Source organism: Poeciliopsis prolifica, unplaced genomic scaffold (genome assembly GCF_027474105.1).
Source record: "Poeciliopsis prolifica strain line A6 unplaced genomic scaffold, Auburn_PproV2 SCAFFOLD105, whole genome shotgun sequence".
Classification (NCBI taxonomy): domain Eukaryota; kingdom Metazoa; phylum Chordata; class Actinopteri; order Cyprinodontiformes; family Poeciliidae; genus Poeciliopsis; species Poeciliopsis prolifica.
In genome coordinates, this window is record NW_026562480.1 from 823,657 (window position 1) to 845,416 (window position 21,760).

The following is a 21,760-nucleotide window of genomic DNA, read 5'->3' on the forward strand; positions in this document are numbered from 1 at the left end:
TTGGTCAGCAGAGAAAAAGGGATCCAGCGAGTAACGGGAGCAGAGCTGGCGTGGAAATTAAATGAAACTGGATAAAAACCCAGCAGAAGGGATAAGAAAGTCACTGAAAACAGGTGAGCAGGCGCGGAGTCAGAGTTTGACCTGGTTTCCCAGCCGGATGGTTTCCTCCCCGCTGTTGTTTTGGAAAGATGAGGAACATCATCAAAGTGTTTGGAAAGATCTGCTGGACTGTTGGGGCGGCGATTCCTGCAGCCGGGTGAACCCAAACAAAAACCGGATTAAAGTGATCAAAACTCTGCCATCACATTTTAATGCAACTCTGAGCGAGAGGGTCAGAGTTGGGGAACAAATGTTAATTTAAGCTTTTCAAAGTATTCCTGATGTGTTTGATGTGCTGCTCTGTCCTAAAAATACTTGAATTTTAAATTGGAGCACTTGTTGCTTTAGTTTTAAGGAGAACATCCTGTATGGAGGGACCCGCTCCCTCTCTGCAGGCTCTCCGCGGGGGGCTGCTGTGACTTACAGGAAAGATGATAAAAGGCCAATTGTCCCACATCTGGGGGAAAGCTGCAGCAAATCCCAGTCTTATCAGATATTCCAGCGCTAAACAATGCCGGCTTGTTTTCACGTTCAAATCTTTAGCTGCAAGTGTATTTTGGTGCCCTGAATGCTGATGTGCTCCTCTTCCTCTCTTAGGTCTGCTTGGATCAGATAATCGATGAAGAAGCCAACCAGGATGAGGATCTCTGCTTAAAACGTCCCCACTTCCTCTTCCCTCTGTCTGGACGGAGAAAACCCACTTTAGTTTTTTTTCCCCCGTTCCACAGCAGAAGCATTGAGCTGGAGTCATGGCGAACATGTGCCCTTATGGCCGTTTCACCCACGCCGTGGTGAGAGGCATCCCAGAGACCTTTGGGAAAACAGCTGGAGAGGGCCGTGAGAACGGGGAGGTCACGGTGGACCAGGCCAAAGCCCAGCGTCAGTTCGGCTGCCTGACCGGGGCGCTGAGGCAGAAGGTGGGCCTCCAGCTGATCGAAATCCCCCCCGACCCCGAGCTGCCGGAGAGCTGGAGGGTGGAGGACGTGGCGGTGATCCAGGGAGACACGGCGCTCATCACCAGGCCGTTCAAGCAGCAGAGGCGCAGCGAGGTAACGCAGAACACCAGGAAATCCACCAGTGGGGCTCAGAAACATTGGGGTTGTTTCAGGAAAGAGAAGCAGCTGGAACGGCCCAGCTGAACAACTGGCTGCTGCTGCTGCGGTTCTGACTAAAACCAGGAAGCTGGAGCACATCCCCCCAACTCTACACCTCAAAAATATTCAATCTTAACAAGTATTTTTGGTTTCATTTCTAGTGCAAGTATCTTAGCAAACTTGAAATAAGACACAAATAACTTACAAGTAACTTCAACAAGCTCTAGAAGCTTCTTTTAAGTAAATAATTCCTCAATATTAATAAAAACCAGGGTTACTGGTTGCTAGGCAGATTATTTCACTAAAACAGGAAAAATATCTTGTTATAAGTTTAATAATCTGTTCTATTTGGAAAATGTAGGCAGAGAATAAATTGTTTTTAGATTTTTTAGACTTTTACTTTGTTTTTACTTTTACTACCAGTTCTGTTTTTCCATCAATAATCAATAATCCTTTAAAGGCTGACCACTGGAGAAATGTTGTCTAAAAACACAGATATAAATGTACTGAAGTATAAAGTTGTTTGATAACTCTGCACCAGTACAGCACATTTCAAGAGCTTTATCAACTGGTCAACATCAAAAAGCAACATTAATTTTTTCAGTGAGTTCAATGTAAAATAAATAATAAAGAAACTGAAATGGACAAAAACAATACAAACTTTCTTTCAAGTTCAGAAATTATTAGGAATTCTAAATATAATGTAAAATAAGTAATAAAGCATAATGTCACATAGAATTAGATTGAATAGATCTGTTCTTATGCATCAGTCACTCAATGGAAAGTTTTAGCTAACAACTCTAAAAAAGTTGCAGTTAACCTGTTTTTAATGAATAGAGAATATCCTTAAAGGAGCACTGTGTTGTGTTCAGTGCCATCTAGTGTTGATTTTCAGAACTGCAACTCTTCGCCAGCTGAGCTCATTTAAAGTTCAACAGTGGGGCGCCTCCTGTGCCTGTTTCTCCTCTTCTTCAGGCGGACGCAGTGAGGCGGGTGATGTCAGAGCTCAACCTGACCGTGGTTGAGATGGGCGACGAACAAGGCGACTCTGGCGGCGCCACGCTGGAGGGCAGCGACGTCCTGTTCACAGGGAGGGAGTTCTTCGTGGGGATTTCCTCCCACACCAACCGTAGAGGAGCCGAGGTGCTGGCAGACACCTTCAGGGTAAGAAGCCGCAGACTTCATAGAGGAGCGGTGCGTTCAGGGACCTGACAGTCTGGGGGAATCTGGAGAAGAATTTAAGGCAAGAAAAACAGGAATATTTATATTCCCTGGATTTGTCAAAAGACTGAATCCATCCGTCCATCCATCCGTGTGATTTTTGATCTTTTTAAACCTTTTATCAGTTTTTTTCCTGCTGTCTCATTGCTGAACATTCAGATCATTTGCTGTGAGTAATTTAAAATCCAGGCATTTCTTCTGTTTTTCTCCAGCTTCCTAATTTGTTTCACCTCCTAAATAATCTAGTGTCATATTCAGAAACAGATGATTTAAGCTTTAAAGCCTTAAAGACATCGTGAAGCGTTTGTCACTAAAACACCAGCCTGATTTAAACTCCTGGAGTTTAAAGATCCTGGAGTTTAAAGTTCTTGGAGTTTAAAGATCCTGGAGTTTAAAGATCTTGGAGTTTAAAGATCCTGGAGTTTAAAGATCTTGGAGTTTAAAGATCCTGGAGTTTAAAGATCCTGGAGTTTAAAGATCTTGGAGTTTAAAGATCCTGGAGTTTAAAGATCCTGGAGTTTAAAGTTCTTCCAGAGAAGTTGGAGGAAGCGAAAAGTGTTAAATTACCACATTTGCGCGGTCGAGGCCGGGTCGCTGCCAGGACCGTAAACAGAGAGCTGCTGCTAAAGTGAGCAGGTGGTCATTTGCTTTATTGCATTTTGGGAATTCTTGTCTGCGAGCGGTGATGAATGAGGTCGCCTCATTCCTGGGATAATGAAGGACCGCACGCTGCCCTCCCTCTGGACTGATGAGAACCAACATCAGGATTGATTTTCCCCACTTCTGCTGAGTGCATCTCTCTCTTTCTCTCTCACACACACACACACACACACACACACACACACACACACACACACACACACACACACACACACACACACACACACACACACACACACACACACACACACACACACACACACACACACACACACCCAGCCGGTTTTATGCACGCTGTTTGGGTGGATGGTGTTCGTGCGCTCTGGGCGGGGATTTAACAGGAAGTGTTTGTCGTGCTCATATGTTTTTTCCTTTAGAGGAATTTGACCCAGTTTTCATTCTTCTTTTGTTTCTTTCTGAAAACATGGATGGAAATGTCGATTCAAATCTGATTTCAATAAAGAGTCGCATGACGTTTGTCTCGACTCTTGACAAAGATGGAAACATTAAACTTTTACGAGTTTCTCAATAAAAGCTTTCTATAATTCATGAACTGGTTAACGTCGACCGAACCCTGAAACTCGGGTCTCAAAACGTTCATCTTTAAATCTTCTGTTCAGGACTTTGCAGTGTCCACCGTCCCGGTCTGCGGCGGTGCCAGGCTCAAGAACTTCTGCTCCATGGGCGGACCGGACACCATCATCATCAGCAATGGCGACGGCGCCAAGAAGACCCTCAGGGTGAGAGAAACCGTTTCCTCCCGCTGCTCCGCTCCCACATGCTGGAATATAAGTGAAATATCTACACTGCAAAAACACCAAATCTTATTTTTGTCTAGTTTCTAGTGTAAATATCTAAGTACACTTTAAATAACACATTTCAGGAAGATATAGAGGCTTGTTTTAAGTCAATAATTCCTTAATATTGATTTTAAAAAACTACTTGTTCCACTGGCAGATTATTAAACTTACATCATGACATTTCCATCATATATGTGAAATAATCTGCCAAAGGAACTTGTGCTTTTTCATCAATATTTAAGAATTATTGACTTGGAAAAAGCTCCTATAACTTTGTAAAAATGTACTTGTTAATTTTGGCTCATTTCATGTTTAGTAAGATATTTACACTGTTTTTGTAGCGTGGCTTAAAAAGACCCTGAGATACGTTTTCTTTTCTTGTTTGTTTTTGCTTTAAAGGTGACAAATTGTGCTTCCTAAAATAGGACAGGATGTTCATTCATTTTTTTTCTTCTAATAATGATATTTTAGCTGTCTGAGGTTTAGTGTGTTGGTTTCAGATGATGGAGCAGCTGACCGATCACCACTACGACGTTCTCACCGTCCCGGAGGAAACTGCGGCCAACTGCATCTACGTTAAAGGCCCGTCCAAACGGGACTTCCTGCTGCACCGGCCCGCAGAGGAGTGTCCCGACAGCGTCTGCGTGAGTTCACAGCAGCTACCACGGTTTTATCTCACATCACATCCATCTGGGTGGAAAATGGCTCCTAACTGTCCTGGAATATTCAAAATACTTTCCTCTGATTGTAAATAAATAAAATGTTTTTGGTGTTTTTCAGCTTAAAAACAGAATTTAAAGAATAAAGTAAAAATATTCATGAGGAAAGTATTTAATTAATCTTCAACTGGAGTGTAGAAACTCAAAAAAAAGGCTATTTGCTGAAAGAACATATTCAGATATTAAGCCAAAACTGCATGAAAAATGTATAAATGTTGCAATACAAAAATTAAAACAAAAGACTTTTGGGTCACATTAAGTTCTTAAAGGGCCGGTTGCGCCAGAATGTATCAATCACCCTGATAGATAAACGTTAGAGGCGTCTCTGCATTTGATAAGTTCTTCTTAAAATGAAATATTGAACATCTTTTCACATCAATCAGTTTTCCAGAATTGCACTTTTTAATTTTAATTTTTTTTTTTTGCAATAAGAATCAAAATTTTTCTGATGCTAATCAAGAAAAATGAGCAAAAAAGCAAAAAACGTTGCAATATGTAATTCCTCTCAAATAAGGATAGAAGTAAACAATGCTGCCACCTGGAGGTGGGAGTTGGCATCACTTAAAGCCGATGTTTTGACCATTTTTCTGAAAAAAAATTCAACAAACTTTGTTATGCAGAAATGTAAAAAAAAATATGCATTTTCTTTTTTTGGGCATTAATTTCCGCATCCGCAATTCAACTGGAGGTGTTGACTGATGTATTTTGGCAGTAATCCGATAAAAACGTTTTGATTTGATTAATAAAACAATATTTAACTACACAGCTGTCAAATGTGGGAAAAACTGTACTGCACACTTTACACCACACTGCAAAAACACACTGTCTTAGCAAATATAACCAAGTACTTTTGTCTAGTTTTTAGTCTAAATATCTTACTACACTTAAAATAACACAAAACTATCTTACAAGTAACTAATCAGCAATATGTTGAAGCTTGTTTTAAGTCAATAAATTCTTAATATTGATGAAAACGTTATATTCCGTTGGCAGATAAATTTACTTATAACAGGACAATTCCTCCATGTTTTAAATTAAATAATCTAGTATTTTCCCATCAATTTCAATGAGTTTTTTTCCATGTCTTCTTGAAAAGTTAGTTTAGCTTATTTCAAGCATATTGAGATATTTGCTCTAGAAACTAAAGTGCTTGCTAAGTTAGTACATTTTTGCAGTGTGGTGGGCCAGATTTGGCCCCCGGGCCTTATGTTTGACCCCGGTGGGTTAAGTGTTCCTCAGCCTGAGAAAGTTTGAGAAACCCTGGACTAGAGTAAAATCCTGATTTAGCAATAAGCAGACGCCCAACCAAGTTTCCGATCGTGAACGAGTGTCATGCCAGTGATTCATTTCAGCCGTTCTGCTTTCCAGCAGCCGTTATCCGCCTCCTCCTGCATCAGCCTGAGCCAGCGATGACTCTGTAACTGGATGAGTGAATCGTTTCCTGTCGGTTCTCTGCAGGCCTTCCAGAAGCTGCAGGACTACACCCTGCTGCCGACGGCCTGCAGCGAAGCGTCCAAGCTGGGAGCGTCTCTGTCCTCGCTCTGCCTGCTCATCAACAGAAAGCACACGTATTTCTGAGGACGCCGTCACATAATCACGCAGCTTTTTATCCTGGTGGCTCATTAGTCACGGCCCACAAAGTAAAAACAGTGTTCAATAATAATAATGGTTTCAGGACAGAGATCTGTGGAGCAGCTGCTCCCCCTGCTGAAAGTCCAGCTGCAGTCAGATCCTGTCATTTCATTTTACAGTACAAAGAAAAATGCTACTTTTCTGCAGGTTTGGCACAAGAGAGAAGAAACCCAGATGGTTTAGTGATTTTTTTATACAAGTAGTGTTATATTTTTAATTGAGCACAAGATCTAAACCACTAAAGTGAATTATAACTGTTCAGAGATTAATCTACAAGTTAATTACATTCATTTTAAAAGGCTTGAAATAATAAAGTTTAATTTTCTAATCACTGTCCTTTAAGGTTCACCTGTAAGAACTGAAATAACTCATATTTCATTCATTACAAAGTGTAGTTTTAGTTTAGGGAAATACAGCGAGCTGCTCAACGAAGGATGTTTTAGCTTCCTAGAATATTCATTTGTAGTTGTGGAAATAAAATCTTAACTTTCACCCTGACTCCAGTCTTCATTTAATCATTATAAGTTTTAATCGTCAATTTAAGTCGTTTTATTCATTCTTTATGGCAAATACAACCAACTAAAATGATTCAAATTAGAAACCAAAGATCAGGCTTTTTCTAGCTGATCCTTTACTTTTTAATTCAATCACTTAAACATTACTGGTTAATCGACTGGAACTAATTTTAATCTAATAAACCATTGATAATCAGTAATTAAAACCTTTGTGACGTTAACAGTAGTTTTTGTTTCAGTTTAGCTTCTAGAAGTAACGTAGTTTTTCGTTAACTTTACGTAAAAAACAAACCTTTAGATTTTCTCCGATATTTTTTCAAAGATAAATGTCAGTAAATCTGATTAAATGCAGTTAGCATGCGAAGTTTAAAATCACACTAAGTGGCATCCTGAAGAAACCCATTTCAGATTGAAACGTTTTTATGCAGGCAGAGCCATAGTTACCTAAAAAAACGTAGTAAATAGTTTGTAATTTTCAATGTTTTCACAATTGCACCAAAAAATATTAGTGTCACCCCAATCAAAACACACACTAGTTGAAATTTTCCCAAATTTATTAGTTTTGTCTGACAGCGAACATGTTTAACGGTTGGACTTGGCGACTCTCTCCAACTCGTCCTTCTTCTTGATGGCGTAAGAGTTAGAAGAACCCTGGAACAGAAACCAAGAAGAAAAGTTCAGAACATCTGAGGCAGAAATATGGTCTGATTTCAGGCTGTGAGTTACCTTGGCTGCGTTGATCAGCTCATCAGCCAAACACTCAGCGATGGTCTTGATGTTCCTGAAAGCAGCTTCTCTTGCTCCTGTGCACAACAGCCAGATGGCCTGCAGACAGCAGAACGTTTCAGATTAAGGCCCTGAGAGTCGCGGGTCGGTTTCAGCAGAGTTAAAACATGCGGCGGTGTCGCCGTGTGTCTGAGTTGGTGATTGACCGGGTCACAAATGGACTGCAGCCAATGAATAAGCAAAGACATTTTCTCTGCGAGCGCTCTAGCACACCGGGACAACGGATCATATCCAGACGTGACTCTAGCCTCACTTTCCCCGGATTTAAGAAAAAAAGATTGGACTTTTCTACCTGGTTGACTCTGCGGAGGGGCGACACGTCCACGGCCTGCCTCCTGACGGTACCGGCGCGCCCGATACGGGTGGAGTCCTCACGAGGTCCACTGTTGATGATGGCGTTGACCAACACCTGCAGAGGATTCTGAAGCAAATGTGGAGGCAGAAGATTTTAAATACAACCTGGAGGAAACGTCGACCAAACCCTCACTTCTTCAGTAGCTTTTTGGAGTCGAGTTTGTTCTGCACAAGTTAAAGAAAATGTTTTATATGACAGCAACATGGGAGCCTTTATATCATAATTCAGTATTTTTCCTTCAAGCTGAGCTACAACCTGCATCACCTTTGCTTTTCTCTGCCTCCACTGACAAAGTTAAAATCATTTAAGATGCAGACGGATAGAAGTGCAACTAAAACATTTATTTTCAAGAACTGCTGTTTCTGGAATCAAACAGAAACCAGATCTTAAGCCAATTTTTAATTATAAAAGTGCAAAGCTTACCTAAATTTACATCAGGAACAAGTATCAAAAAATAATTCCCGTTTTCCCAATAGGTTTCCCAGAGAAACTACCAGAGACTACTTAAAGAGGGAGATTAAACAGTGGAGAAACTTATTTTTCACACATTTAATTTAGAACAATTATAGTCTGAGGTTTCCCAGGTTCCATATTTAATGTCAATGTTGGATAAAATGTATGATCTTTTCAATTTGGAGAAGTGACTCAAAAACTGACAACTTTAGAAAATGATAGAAAAAAAAACATTTAGAAAAACAAGACAAAGGATGACAGGATGGGCACATGAATGATGGAGGGACTGATGGAAGCTTTTTATTACATTTTAAATGCATCTTGCTTTTAGTGGTTAAACTAAAATCCCTCAATTTTCAAATGTCAAGAAGAAAACTGAGTAGTTTTTTTAAAAGAATATATTAAATTATGCATTTAAGATCCTTTCACCAATCAGGCTTTAAATAAACAACTTGTAAAATCCTTAATCAATAAAGGAATGACACCAAACTAAAAACTAAAGAATAGAAATACAAATCTTTCTCTACAACAGTTTCCTTTTGAATTCATCCAGATTAAATTTTCCAAATTTTTTGAGCAGATATTGAAGAAAATGTCAAAACATTCATGAGTTCTGGATACTTTCATTTTGAAAACTTTTGACAATAAATGACAGAAGGATGCAGGAAGAGATGAACAGAGCAAAGTTGTTGGATTTGATCATATTTGATATCAAAATTAACTCACCAACAATGGGACAGATAATGTCTGGAAATAGTTTTTTTTTAGTTTTCTATACTCATCCAGACAGATATATTTATATCCAGACTGGAGGATCCCTGTGAGTAGTTGGCATTAAAAATATGGAAGTGGAGCAAAACAACAGAAAAAGAAGAAAACATTGCTCCATGAACTATGAAACCCAGAGTCAGTTCTCACCAGACTAAGACTGTTAGATCATAGAAACACTTCATTCCTTCAACCCAGAATCATCTGGTCATTTCTGACTTCGTGAGACGTTACCTCTCCAGTCAGCAGGTGGATGATCTCGAAGGCGTGCTTGACGATGCGCACGGTCATCAGCTTCTTGCCGTTGTTGCGTCCGTGCATCATCATGGAGTTGGTCAGACGCTCCACGATGGGACACTGGGCCTTCCTGAAACGCTTGGCGGCGTAACGTCCTCCAGAGTGTGGCAGGTACTTGGCATACTTCTCTTTCACCGCAATGTAATCCTGCAGCAAACAGAGATGCCTTTAAAAGCCGCAGCTCATTCAAAGATGTGCAGCGTCGTTCGGGTGGGCGGTGTATCTCAGCTGGTGATTGGCTGGGCCACCAGAGACTACAGCCAATGAATAGGCAGAGATCTGTTCCTCTACGAGAACTCTAGCACGACAGGGCAACAGGTGAATACCCAGACGTGACTCTAGCCTCGCGTACGGCAACGTTAGCTGATGTGTGACTTTCTGACAGCTACCTGCAGGGAGATGTCGTTGATCTGGACGTCATCGGTGCTCCACTTGCCAAAGAGCTTGATCTCTGGAGTCTCAGCCACAGCTGGGGCAGTCTCCCAGTCAGTCACTGAGGACGCAAAGAAAATGTTACTTTACAGACACAAAACTCCACCGTGTTTTTAAATAAAAAGTCTTACTAGAGTTCCTACAACAGCCGTGACAAAATTCTACATTGATTAGTTTCAAATCCTCTTTAGACACATTAAAAGTATAAATAAATTGCCAAGAATTTGTTAGATTTAGTTTGTCATTGTGGTTTGAATAACGATGGACGACTACCAGGACAAATTGGTTGAAGAATAGATTTAAAAATATATATATGAAGGACAAACGAGAAGACTGATGGATGGACAGAAGAATATATACATTATTTCACAAGATGCAAGAGTTTTAATTTTCTTATTCACAACTCAAATAGTTTCCACACCTTAAAATGCATCAAAAGTCAAATGTCACACCAAAATATAACTACGGGGATATTAAACCAATGTAGGGTGGTAGATAATTAAATAAAAATGTTTATAATGCTACACTTTTTTAATTTATTAAAAAAAAAAAAAAAAAATCAGATGTAAAATTCACCTAGCAGGACTGAGAAAAACCTTTTAATAGATGCAAATGATTCTTGGTTGGAAAACAAACCAAACAAATCATCAAAATAATTGATTTAAGAAAATAATGAATCGAAAAGACATGACCAAAAACATCATCCGCTTCGTAATATCTCTCTCCATTATTACAAGACTTTTCAAGATGAACACAAAATACACTGTATGTAAAAATACTTTAATTTTTAATGAAATTAAATTAATTTACTAGACACTCACTGTGTCTGAATCCATAAAAGCTAATCAGAGCTCAGAAGGCCGCAGTAGAAGCCCGTTTAACTTTCACAACTAAAGCGTTAGGAAATGTTCAAAACGTGCTGCGGTTCATTATATTGAACCTGTGTTTTTGTCTCAATAGCATTGGAACACGTATAAGTGGAGTATTTGATGAAATGATGAACCAAATGTGACGTCCACAAGCCAGAACGGCTCAACGTGCCGCAGACACACGTGCTAACAGGTTAGCCATATGCTAAAGCGGAACGGTTAAGATAAATAAAACCGCCGTTAGGGAACCTTATCCCATCCTGAGTTAATGCATCGATAAATGCTGCTCAGAAATGCCATCAGATGTTGGTTTCAACTTGCTATTGTGGCAAATGCGGCAAAAATAAACTGAAATCTTAACTCACTCGTTTCTGCCGCTCCGAACCACACTTCTCTGAGACGGAAAAGGGCCTTACCGTGGCGCCGCGGACGGATATCCGGCGATGAGGTCGCAAAGCATGATGGGAAATGTTGTTTCTTAAGACATGGATATTTACTATCTTTAAGCTGAGAAAAACTATTTGCCATCAAAATCACTGGGATTTAAATACAGCAATGTACATTTATGAATTTGATCAATAACAATTTTGATATAAATTGTATTCACATATTTTAATAGGTAAAATATCGAGAAATGCATATACTATGCTTTACTTCATATGGAAAATATAAAAACCTATTAATTTTGCTGAATAAAATAACGTAACCTAATTTTTAATGGTAAGACTTATTTTAAGATGTTTTTAACATTTCTAACCCTTTTATAGGTGATGACTTCATGCAATACATGGTTATCCATTAAATCACAAAATTAAAAAAAAATTAAACAATGTGACATGTGAATTATCATTCTTCCTATTATCAGTTTTCTTCTGCATAGAGATCCAGAAGATAACTGGAAAAAGACAAAACAAACCAATGTGTATGTTCAAATGTATTTATTGAGAAAATGTCAGCTTTTAGTTTCTTTTCATTTGCAGGACAAACACTGTAGAAACTTCCAAAATAGTCATTCTAGTTTTAAAAAGGTTCCTTATTTACAATATCTGGTTGTAAAAGCAGAACAAATGAACAGAAGGTGTCCCTTCATACTCATTAGTTATGGGTTTCTTGTAATAAATGACACAAAAAGTAAACAAAAATAAAATTGTAAGCAGCTTGAACACATTTGAAAGCAAACTTTGTTCATGAGTTCCCTTCTCGCTCCATGTGCAATCCACGCTTCGATAATTCACTTCCCGTCTCCACACATTAACAAACAAATTTCCATTTCCCTTCTTTTGATAAATATACATGAATAAAACATGTTGCAGAATCAGCAAACATAAAAATGTAACCAGTTTTTGGAAAAAAATGAATCCCTTTTCCACTAAATATGAAAACCAGTGAAATGCCTGAGTCATCTAAATGTAATGGAGGGTAACAAACACCACATGTACAGTTCTGATCCGACAGTTGTGCACTAATCACTCGTCATGAAAATTGATGCGTCATTTTAGGCTTTAATGAACGACTTTGTCCGAGTTATGACTTTATTCTCGTAATTAAACATATAAATTCTTAGCTGGACTAACATTTTGTCGTAGAGTTGATCTGAATTTAAAACAGAAATAAAGAGAAGCTGGAAAATAAGCCTGACAAACAAGATGGCTGCCTTGGTCGCGCTGAAATCACTCTGAAGAAGTGGTGAACATAATCCACATTTTCCCAAAAAAAAAAGATCAATAAAATCGATTTTTCACCCGGTCCTACTGCAAATAAACCAGTAGGACAGGTTTATTTGACTTTACCAATTGTGGCAAAGAGAACAGACAAATAACCAACAGGAAGTTATTTTAGAAGCTTATTGAAGTCAGTTTATCTGTAACTTGCATCCATTTGTTTTTTTTTTATGTTTCCATTGCATCTTGTTCAGTTAAATGACACCTGAATTCCCACGAGGAGGAGATTGTAGATGTCTGACCAGAACTGTAAGCTTTTAGTGGATCAGTAACGCTTCACTACCTGACTGGCCACTTTGCACTACTTTACACTTATACCTATATAATGTAATAGATGTATTTATTTATTTTTAGCACCGTCACTGAAGGCAGTGTGTCAAAGCACTTTGGACATGAAACACTGAGGCATGTAAGGAAAATAAAAACATTTAAGGCTTAATCCACTAAAGCGGTAGGAGAACATGTCTAGAGTACTGCATGAATCTGAGGAAAAACCCTGATACTGGTGATCAGCTTTTTCATGCACACTGACAATAAAAGGTTAATAAAGGTCAGGATCTGGTTAAACATGATATAAATGTCTGCAGTAGATGAGCAAGGCAGTAATCATCTGTACAGGACGACAGCAGGTCGTTCAGGCACGGTCGGGTTTGCATGGTGTCGCTGACATACGTTAAACAAAACTCATGGGTTTTGTTTAACTGTGGCAATGTATTTCAAAGTTAGCACTTAAAATAAAAGTTTAATATTATGGGGCCAGTGTTATGAGTATCTCTTGCAAAGCCACAGGAGGTCTAAAAATGAAAATGAGTTATTTTAGTAGTCTGAAGGAAGTCAATAAAAACCTTAAGCAAATGGTAATTAGACACAAAATAGTGACGGTAAATTTTTAAGCTGCCAATAAAACCTGATTCCAATTTAAGAACCAAAATAGAACAAAATCAAAAGATTTTTTATGACAAAACCTTTAAAAATTCAAAAGAAACCAACTTTCCTGAACTGCATTCAGCCTTCCTGTTACGTGCTGAAAGCCTGGCTCTCTTTTCCTGAACTGAAGAGACGCCTTGACATATTTTAAAAAATGGTTTCCTTTAAAATGCCTGCAGGTTGAATTTTGAGTTTTCTTAACTCTGTAACAGCTTTTACACCAAAGAGTGATGAACTCTTTCAATTCTGGATCATTTTTCAGCTCATCCCTGCTCTGACCAATGATTTAAATCCACTTTAGATGCGTTTACAACTTTTTGAGGTCAACAGAAAACAATAAAATGCCGATAAAAAAAATAAATTTTGAATTTTACATGTAAAATTTGGGTGTTTTTGTTGCACTTTGTTTTAAAAAGTTACCTGCAGTATATTTAAAATAAAATTCTCTTCTTGTCACTGGAGTCTTACCAGGAGAGCAAACAAATACATTTACAACTTCTTTAAATATGAGCATAAATAAAGATTTCTCATTAGCAAAAGCAACAACTTACTGAGAAAGAAGAAATAAATCCAGCAATCGCTGTTTGATATCTGACTCAAATGGTCAGTCATCAGATATTTCTGGATTTTAAGATGGTATGAGCTTAATAAATAGCAGAATATCTGTCTGTGTGAGTGTGTGTGTGGCTACACCAGCCACTTCTCGATGCACGTGTGGAACACCGTCTCATTCGAATGCCACCAGACGTGCTCGACGCCCGGAACGGTGCAGAAGAACAGGTCGCCGCGGGCCGCCAGCGTCTTCAGGCCAAAAACGTCTCTCAGGTACAGCTGCAGGGGGAAAACAGCTTTCACTGCAAGGCTTCACCGTCAGAAACTTCACAAACCTTCAGGCGTTTTTGAGTGCAGGATAGAAGAAACAACTCCGCTCTTCAAACACAAATGTTTGTTTTGCTAAATTTTTGCAGTTTGAACACTTCTTCTGAGCTGAATGCACAATCTGCGTTTAAAATCAAGATAGTAAGAAAGTATACTCTCATTTTAACATAATAAAAATTATGTTAAAGTTAAAGAAAATATGTAAATCATGTCATTACTTATTAAAACACAGAACAGAAAACCACCAAAACTCCTAAAAGCTTAATTATTCATTATAAATGAATAATGTGTATCAGTATTGGTGATACTGGCGGCATCAAATTGATACCAAAATATTCAGCATCACAAACCTCCATTATTGAAACTTTACCCTTTATGCATTTTTTGTTTAGCTTAGAATCTTATGTTTTAGATTGAAAATTACATTTATCTCACTATGTTAGGCTCATTATAGGAAAAAACATAAAACTCTACAGCAAAAAATTATTTTGTACCATTTTGTACCATGACTTCAACACATTTAGAAATATGAAAATATGAAGTAAACCATAATAAAATTATGAAAACCACGTAAAGAGGAAGTGTCAGAATTTGGGAGGAGTTGTTTTTTTAATTGAATAGTTTTGACACAAAATAGTTTCCGTTATAAAACCTGAAAACACGAACAGACTTCCAATCCAAAATGGTATTTTTGATTACAAAAAACAAAAACAGACCCTCTGATTAAATTAATCATCAGTGTCTTCCATATAATGAAAAGTTAGTTAAATTAACTAACTTAATTTGGAAAACAAATTAAGTTAGTTAATTTGTTTTCCAAATTAACTTGAGTTTCAAGTTAATTTGGAAAACACAACCTCAACCAGCAACCTCTGTAAGTTCCTGATAAATGGAAAACTGGCTGAATTTTGCGTCTGATTTCTACTCACATCCTGGTGCTGGATCTCGATGACCGTCTCGTTGTCGTCATAAAATCCAAACTGACTGTAAAACACAAGAGAGGGAGAGCGTGAGCGTCACATGAGAATCAGCAGATCTAAGGAAAACCCCGTCATAAAAAAGAAACGCTGTTAAACATGTGAACTGGGCATGAACCATTGTGACCCTGGGAAAATATAAAACCTTCAGGGGAGATTTGATGTGTTTGCTTGGAAAACATGAGAAGAGAAGTAGCGGCGCACCAGGTTCTGCTTTTTCTAACCTTCCACTAGAAATGATCTCTGTGTTGTTTCTCAAACCAGCTGTGCTGTGAACTCACCTGGACTGCCAGGGGGTGATGACGCCGTCGTCCGGGCCTCCAATCAGAACCAGCTTCTGGATCTTCAGGAAGTTCTCCTTCCATTCTGATGGAGGAAGTTCGACCCATTAAACAAAACAACGTGACTAGATCTCCAGGTACATGGATTTTCATTTGCATCATTTTTCTATTTTCTCTTTTTTCTACCAAAAGCTGGACGATAAAAGTCTTCAATCTGGTGCTTCGGTCTCAGCCAGTTTCTGTTGTTTTGTTTATTTATTTTGGATATTTAAAATGTCTTCCAGTTCTTGTATTAAACGTTTGTTAGAATTTAAACTTTATTGATCCTGAGAACTTGCTTTATTATGCCATTACTTATTTAGACATAATTAAACTTATTCCAACCTGTAGAATTTGGGTTTGGTCTCTCGCTGTTAATCAGAGCCAGGTAGTCGCTGGAGTTCACATACAGGTCTCTGTGGTGGGGGTCTGGAGACAGAGACACAGAAACAAGTTGAGATTTTATAACTTCAAAATCTAAAAGGTTTAGGAGGAATGGGGATTTCACAAAGTGCCCTGAGAGCTGCACGACTTCAACACATTTTTATTCAAATAAAAGTAAAAAGTAGCTGTTCAAGAAATTACTCTACTGAGAGTAAGACAATGTTTTACTCAAGTACTGAGTAACTGATCAAATTATTCACCATTTAATAGCTAAAAATGACATCAACTGTCCTAAACGGGAAGTTAAGAAAAACCGTTAGTATGTACAAACATTACGAAATAAGGTAAAATAAAAAACAAAACAAAAATAAATTCATATCAGTTTCTTTCAATATAAAACATGTGAAACTTTACCAAAAACTGCAGGTCTGGTTCTGGTGAAATTCTGGCTAAAACATGTTTGTTTTTAATTCAGTGTGTAGAAAATCCAGAAATGTACAAATACTTCATAATTATTTTACTAAGGTAAAAGTAAAATGCAAAAAGCATTTGTTGTTCAAAACGTTACTCAAGTAACTGTAACTGAGTAAAAGTAACTAGTTACTACCCACCGTTCCAGTAGTTGCAGATGGAAACCCTCTGACCGATCGCCGTGTAACAGAGGTGGTAGAGGTTCGACTTCACAAACTGAGGGAAGAGATACTTCAGGTAGTCTGTATCTGAGAGGAAATAAGAAGCAGAAGATCCAGAGGATTAATGAGAGGTGAGCAGAAAACCCAGAAATTATACTCTGTGTCAAAGTAGCACTATTTCAAAAATAGTTTTCACTCAACTGAAAGTAAAAAGTGGTTGTCCAAGAAATTACTCAAGTAAGAGTGAAAAAGTAGTTCGTAAAAAGAGCAACAGATCAAAATATCAATCATTTAATATTTAAAAATTACATTCTAATGAATCAAAATATAAAGATAAATGGACATTTTGGTATTTTAAGGAACAAAATAAGATCAGCCAAAAGAAACATTTCCCCAAATCATTTTCTTTCGATATAAACCTTATAAAACTTTAAACAAAAACTACAGCTGTGTGTCTGTTTGTGATAAATTTCTGGTTAAAACATGTTTGTTCACAGTGAAGTTACAGATTCCAGAACCTTTCCCAAATAATTCATCATATCATTACTCAAGAACAGGTAGCAATGACCTGTTCTTGAGTAAAATACTCCTAAAAGGACATTTTCTTCAGAAAAGTTACTCATGCAAATGTAACTAGTTGGTACCCAACTCTGGATTTAATAAACTCATAAATTTTATAACGTGCTCCTCACCCCTTTTATGCTTTAGATTGTGTCTGATGATGAGGTCATGTGACTGCATGATCTTATCATGTGATTGGTCAAGCTGCTCTCCTACAGACTTGTACAGTGCCATAACAGCAGGAGATGTCATTGATCCATCTAGCGTTACTTCCCCAACCCAGGACTTATCTGGCCCCTTTAGCATCACAGATCAACCCCCTTTCCTTAACAATAGACAAATGGCAAGACCATTTGGTTGGGCTCCACAGAATCCCTACATAACAATCAGGGATTCACACCTATTGTCCAATCAACCCTCTCTTCTCTCTTTTGGAAAACACCCAGAGACAGAGACTCCTTTGACTCTGTATTTCTGTTCTCATTGTTTTAATACATTTCTTATTTCTTCTCTCGTTAAAGTAATTTATTCCATGACATTTGTTGCTATTATTTTTATAACAACGTCGCGCACACCTCCATATTGCCCAGCTTGAGGCGCAGACAGAGAGATGAACGAGTGAACGTTGTGGTCGGGTAGAGTGGAGAGGATCCCTCTGCAAACGAGTCCACCTAAAGTAACAAACATGTATTTAATTTATTCATTAGATATAATTCACAAATCAACAAATTTAACACCAAAAACATGTCAGTCTTTCTGTAATGAGTCTATGTCATTTACAAGCTTCCCTTTGTGAAATTGAACTACATAAATATAGAAACTACTCAGGAAATTCTAATTTCAGAAAAAACATCAACATAAATTAGAGAAACTTAAACTATAAAAAGAAAAAAATACATTTATGATCCAAAACCTCAACAAACACTTTTAGTAAAAGAAATCAAATTCCAATTTCTGCATGCTTGTTTCTAAATATGCATTTCTGAGAAAACACCTGATTAGAACCTTGGCAAAAAGTCTAAAGGTCTAATCTGCATGTCTGTGATTGTAGGGAGTTTCCATCAGAAATCCCGAACATCATAAAAAATGCATCCAGCAATAAGCGCTGAGAGAAACTCTTAGAGATTACAGTCAACTGCTTATGTAAGATCAATTCTGCTGCCCGGGTCGCATACCAGCACTTTCTTTGAGCTACTGTGTCACCAAGAATGTGCTCACCTTGAGAGTAGCAGATGAAATGAACTCCATCTGCAGCGTTTTGCATTATTGGGTAAATGGCTGCCTTGAATCCCTCCACCTGCTTCCACATGGGCTTCAGGCTGGCACCTCTGTCGAAAAGGTCGATGACCGTCACATTGGTCCCAGGATGAGACTGCAGGACAGAAACTAAACTTCACTTGGGGTTGGAAGGCACTTGAGGAAATGTTGTGGAAGTTAAAACTAAGTGAAGCAGAAAAAGTTTATATTTAGTTGGTTTTCTAGTTTTGGTTTGCAGCTTCAAAGTAGGAAAGAAAGAGGAAGTACAGGTCGAAACCTCTATGGTTTCAAAAAGCCCACAAAATTTCCTCTTCTTTTAACCATTGCTACATTTCCAGTTTGAGAGTTTATAAATGTTTACTAGGATGTTATATGAACTTATGAAAACACACAGGACAGAGCACATTTAATTGCTTTTACAACAATCTTCATTTAAGTTTACCTAATGCACAAACTGCTCCAAATAATTTGTTTCTTCGTTTACTGACTTGGATATATCTACATTCTTCTTTTAATTAACTTTTTATACACTAGTATTTTAAATGACTGTTTTACACTATGTGTTTTGTGTCCTACTGTAACATTAATTTCCCCTCTGTCTTTATGCAATTAGGAAAAAAATAACTTTTAAAAATAAAAAATAATTAGAGATCAGATAAAGAAAAAAATAACGAATGCAAAAGAACTTAGAGGGGAGAAGAAAAATGAAACAAAACAAAAAATAGTCAAAACAGAAAATAATGTGTGCAGCATTTAGTGGATTTATTTGTATAACTAGTTGGGCCACTTTCTACCAAAATAATCTGTTTTTAAATGCAAATAATAGTGTTGATGTTCCGATACTGAATAAATAGCAACATTTTAAACTTTTAAAAGCTATAAAGTATTAACTTCATAAACTACACATGCTGAATTTTCATGCATATTTTTGTCCCACATGGTGCACTGAATTGGTTTTTAGCCGCTCACCTCATTAATGAACCGCTGGAGGTTCTTGAAGTCGTCGGAACTGTCGAACAGCCCGTGGACGATGATGACCGGCTTGTAGCCGAGCGCCGCAGCCCAGAGACACGCGCCGAGCAGCGGCCACAGCAGCGCGGCCGCCTCGCTGACTCTCCGCCTGGTTCTGGCAAATGATGCCGCCGCCATTGAGACGCAGACGCGTTAAGAGACCCTAAAGTGATTCCCTCCACATGAATAAGGACGCGTCGGGAGAAAGCAAAACAAGAAACACTGCTGTTTAGCTAATGTTGAGGAATCATCTTGAAGTTCGTTTGGTGTCCAGCTGCGGTCCAGATGAGCTCACAGTTACTGTTCCCTTCAGAAACCTTATTATTAACACGCAGTTTTTCCTCACACTCACATTAAACACCTGAGAAAACATTCAGCGGCCGATCCACTCCTCATCTGTTTGTTCCGGTTTTAAATTAAAGGTGAAACGGCCGCTGCCGACGTCACTTCCGGCTTCGACTTGTCCAATCAGCGCTCAGCGGAGCGATCCCGCCCCCATTTTGTTGCATCAGGTGGAGTTTCGATGTAAACACAGCGCTTCATGCGGTCCGGTTTAACACGTTTCTGTCCGCATTCAGCTTTAAGTTTTCAAATCCTTTTTAATTCTCTCAGGGCCAGTACTCTCAGGTCTTCCGGTTCTGGTCTGCTCTGCATCCCCAGAACCAGAACCAAACGAGGAGAAGCAGCTTCCAGCATCTAAGCACCACAAATTTGGAACAAACTTCCAGAAAACTGCAAAACAGCTGAAACACCGACTTCCTTTAAACCTCGACACACCTGTTTAGAATTGTATATAAAACGTAATCGATTATAAATTTAGTTGGGAACTTGCCATGTCATGTTTTGATTGTTGATTCTGTGGTAACTCAAATCCTCCAAGTATCTTAAAATTTGTCGTGAATGGTCATGATCAACATCACTGAACCGATGATTTGTTCATCACATGCATGATTTGATGATTTACAAATCAAATCATAACATTTTACAGCTGAACAGAAGCAAAACTGAAGTTGTAATCTTTGGGTTATTACAGCTAGAAACTGGTGATCAGGCCACAAATCTGGGTGTGGTGATTGACTCAGACGTGAACCTGCAGAGTCACATAAAGGCAGTTACAAAGTCAGCCTTCTATCACCTCTACCATAAATCTTAAAACAAGCTTCCAGAAAATGGCTGAAACACTGAGTTAATTTAAATCAAGGCTAAAGTTTCCAATGATGCAAGTGGAACATTGATCAGCATATTTTATACACACATTTATGATTCTGATGGTGATATTTGACCAACAGCAATAGTACACAAAATTTACCTTATTTCATTAAAGCCAAGTAGTTTATTTTTTGTAGAAATCTGTAAATCATTGTTGATCCAAAAATATAAATAAGGTTTTGAACAGTTTGAAACGTATTAAATTAAAATCTTTTGGATTTATTTCCCCTTTTTTCTTTACACATTTGGCAGCAAAGTTGGGCAACGCTGGCTAATTTTAGCAAAGTGTAATATATGAAAACAGGAACAATGCTAATTAAAGCTGCAAGCAGCCTCGAACGGCCCTCGCAGCCAAGCGCCGCTCCGGCCTATTGCCACCGTGCCCGCGCCTCACGCCTCACGCCAGCCCACAGAAGCTCTCACGCAGTTTTCAGCTCTTCCGCCCGCACCACGGAAGCTGTTGCTCAGTTTCCATCAACGCTGGCCACGTGCCAACACAGAAGTTGTTGCGCAGTTTCCGCGCCCATCCACCAGGCGGTACGCACTCATGCGTTCGGAGGCGCTCCTTGACGATGCAAAAATGTGGTGCAGATTCATTGGTTTAGCGAGGAAATATAGCTGGCGGATTAATGTAGGACGCGCAGTGGAGTCAAAATATATTTCAATGCTGTTGTTCTCTTTAGAGGTCAACAAAGGTCATACGTATCCAATTTGTCGTCAGTCGGATGATCCACGTGTCATTTACAGCCGATCATATGCATATGGCGAAGTACTACTGTTCGTCATTTTTCATCATTTTCAGCTGTGTTTCTAAAGCGCTCTATTTCATTGTTGGAGTAATACTTACTCAGAGTGGCGAATAACTGAAATGGTTTGTAAGAAGTAAGAAAACGCTACATTTACTGCATGATTTAATTCAACAAAAATTATCTGAGACATTTCTATCCTTTTAGAAATGTCATGGCAACACACTCACAAAGTTTTAAACGCCCATCCGCCCGTGGATCTGTTTATCATCGGTGGAGGAACACTGACACCTACTGGCGAAATACTGATATTGTTCTTCATCCTGTTTATCTGCTGTTTCATTTGTGGAGCAATACTGACCCCAAGTGGCGAAGTACTGAAATGGTTTATAAACGCCAAAAATGGGATCAAAATCTGAACTTCAATCTAAAATGG

The 21,760-nt window shown here is 38.5% G+C and overlaps 3 protein-coding genes and 2 non-coding genes across 5 annotated transcripts; 1 reads left to right on the forward strand and 4 right to left on the reverse strand.

The window, feature by feature from the left end:
• ddah2 (dimethylarginine dimethylaminohydrolase 2) lies at positions 1-6,717 on the forward strand. Its single transcript, XM_055023702.1, has 6 exons — positions 1-113; positions 697-1,148; positions 2,169-2,357; positions 3,695-3,814; positions 4,375-4,518; positions 6,052-6,717. Exons 2-6 carry the CDS (start codon positions 849-851, stop codon positions 6,169-6,171), a joined length of 873 nt encoding a protein of 290 aa, XP_054879677.1. The 5' UTR covers positions 1-113; positions 697-848; the 3' UTR covers positions 6,172-6,717.
• A 559-nt stretch (positions 6,718-7,276) lies between these two features.
• Positions 7,277-11,136, reverse strand: rps5 (ribosomal protein S5). Its single transcript, XM_055023704.1, has 6 exons — positions 11,066-11,136; positions 9,789-9,892; positions 9,337-9,546; positions 7,819-7,947; positions 7,467-7,565; positions 7,277-7,391 (listed from the first exon to the last, which is right to left on the reverse strand). Coding segments are annotated over exons 1-6 (612 nt in total). The 5' UTR covers positions 11,067-11,136; the 3' UTR covers positions 7,277-7,322.
• Positions 7,648-7,780, reverse strand: LOC129354197 (small nucleolar RNA SNORA3/SNORA45 family). Its single transcript, XR_008605133.1, has one exon. It is a non-coding gene; the product is annotated as a small nucleolar RNA SNORA3/SNORA45 family (small nucleolar RNA).
• On the reverse strand, positions 9,615-9,748 carry LOC129354198 (small nucleolar RNA SNORA3/SNORA45 family). Its single transcript, XR_008605134.1, has one exon. It is a non-coding gene; the product is annotated as a small nucleolar RNA SNORA3/SNORA45 family (small nucleolar RNA).
• Positions 11,137-11,623: 487 nt separating the features above from the next.
• On the reverse strand, positions 11,624-19,806 carry ppt2b (palmitoyl-protein thioesterase 2b). The gene is made up of 8 exons (XM_055023721.1): positions 19,328-19,806; positions 18,320-18,473; positions 17,677-17,772; positions 16,520-16,627; positions 15,870-15,953; positions 15,486-15,570; positions 15,157-15,211; positions 11,624-14,179 (listed from the first exon to the last, which is right to left on the reverse strand). Exons 1-8 carry the CDS (start codon positions 19,505-19,507, stop codon positions 14,036-14,038), a joined length of 906 nt encoding a protein of 301 aa, XP_054879696.1. The 5' UTR covers positions 19,508-19,806; the 3' UTR covers positions 11,624-14,035.
• Between the last annotated feature and the right edge of the window lie 1,954 nt (positions 19,807-21,760).

What these genes read in the sequence shown, in the direction of transcription:
- ddah2 (XM_055023702.1), top strand. Translation starts at nt 849, where the DNA reads ATGGCGAACATGTGCCCTTATGGCCGTTTCACCCACGCCGTGGTGAGA. An exon ending in TGCTGGCAGACACCTTCAGG is followed by an intron (nt 2,358 to 3,694) that starts GTAAGAAGCCGC and finishes TCTTCTGTTCAG; the next exon opens with GACTTTGCAGTGTCCACCGT. An exon ending in AGTGTCCCGACAGCGTCTGC is followed by an intron (nt 4,519 to 6,051) that starts GTGAGTTCACAG and finishes GGTTCTCTGCAG; the next exon opens with GCCTTCCAGAAGCTGCAGGA.
- rps5 (XM_055023704.1), bottom strand. An exon ending in TCCACCTGCTGACTGGAGAG is followed by an intron (nt 7,948 to 9,336) that starts GTAACGTCTCAC and finishes CATTTGCTTCAG; the next exon opens with AATCCTCTGCAGGTGTTGGT. An exon ending in AGCTGATCAACGCAGCCAAG is followed by an intron (nt 7,392 to 7,466) that starts GTAACTCACAGC and finishes TTTCTGTTCCAG; the next exon opens with GGTTCTTCTAACTCTTACGC.
- ppt2b (XM_055023721.1), bottom strand. Translation starts at nt 19,507, where the DNA reads ATGGCGGCGGCATCATTTGCCAGAACCAGGCGGAGAGTCAGCGAGGCG. An exon ending in TCCAGCGGTTCATTAATGAG is followed by an intron (nt 18,474 to 19,327) that starts GTGAGCGGCTAA and finishes TCTGTCCTGCAG; the next exon opens with TCTCATCCTGGGACCAATGT. An exon ending in TCGAGATCCAGCACCAGGAT is followed by an intron (nt 14,180 to 15,156) that starts GTGAGTAGAAAT and finishes TTCCCCCTGCAG; the next exon opens with CTGTACCTGAGAGACGTTTT.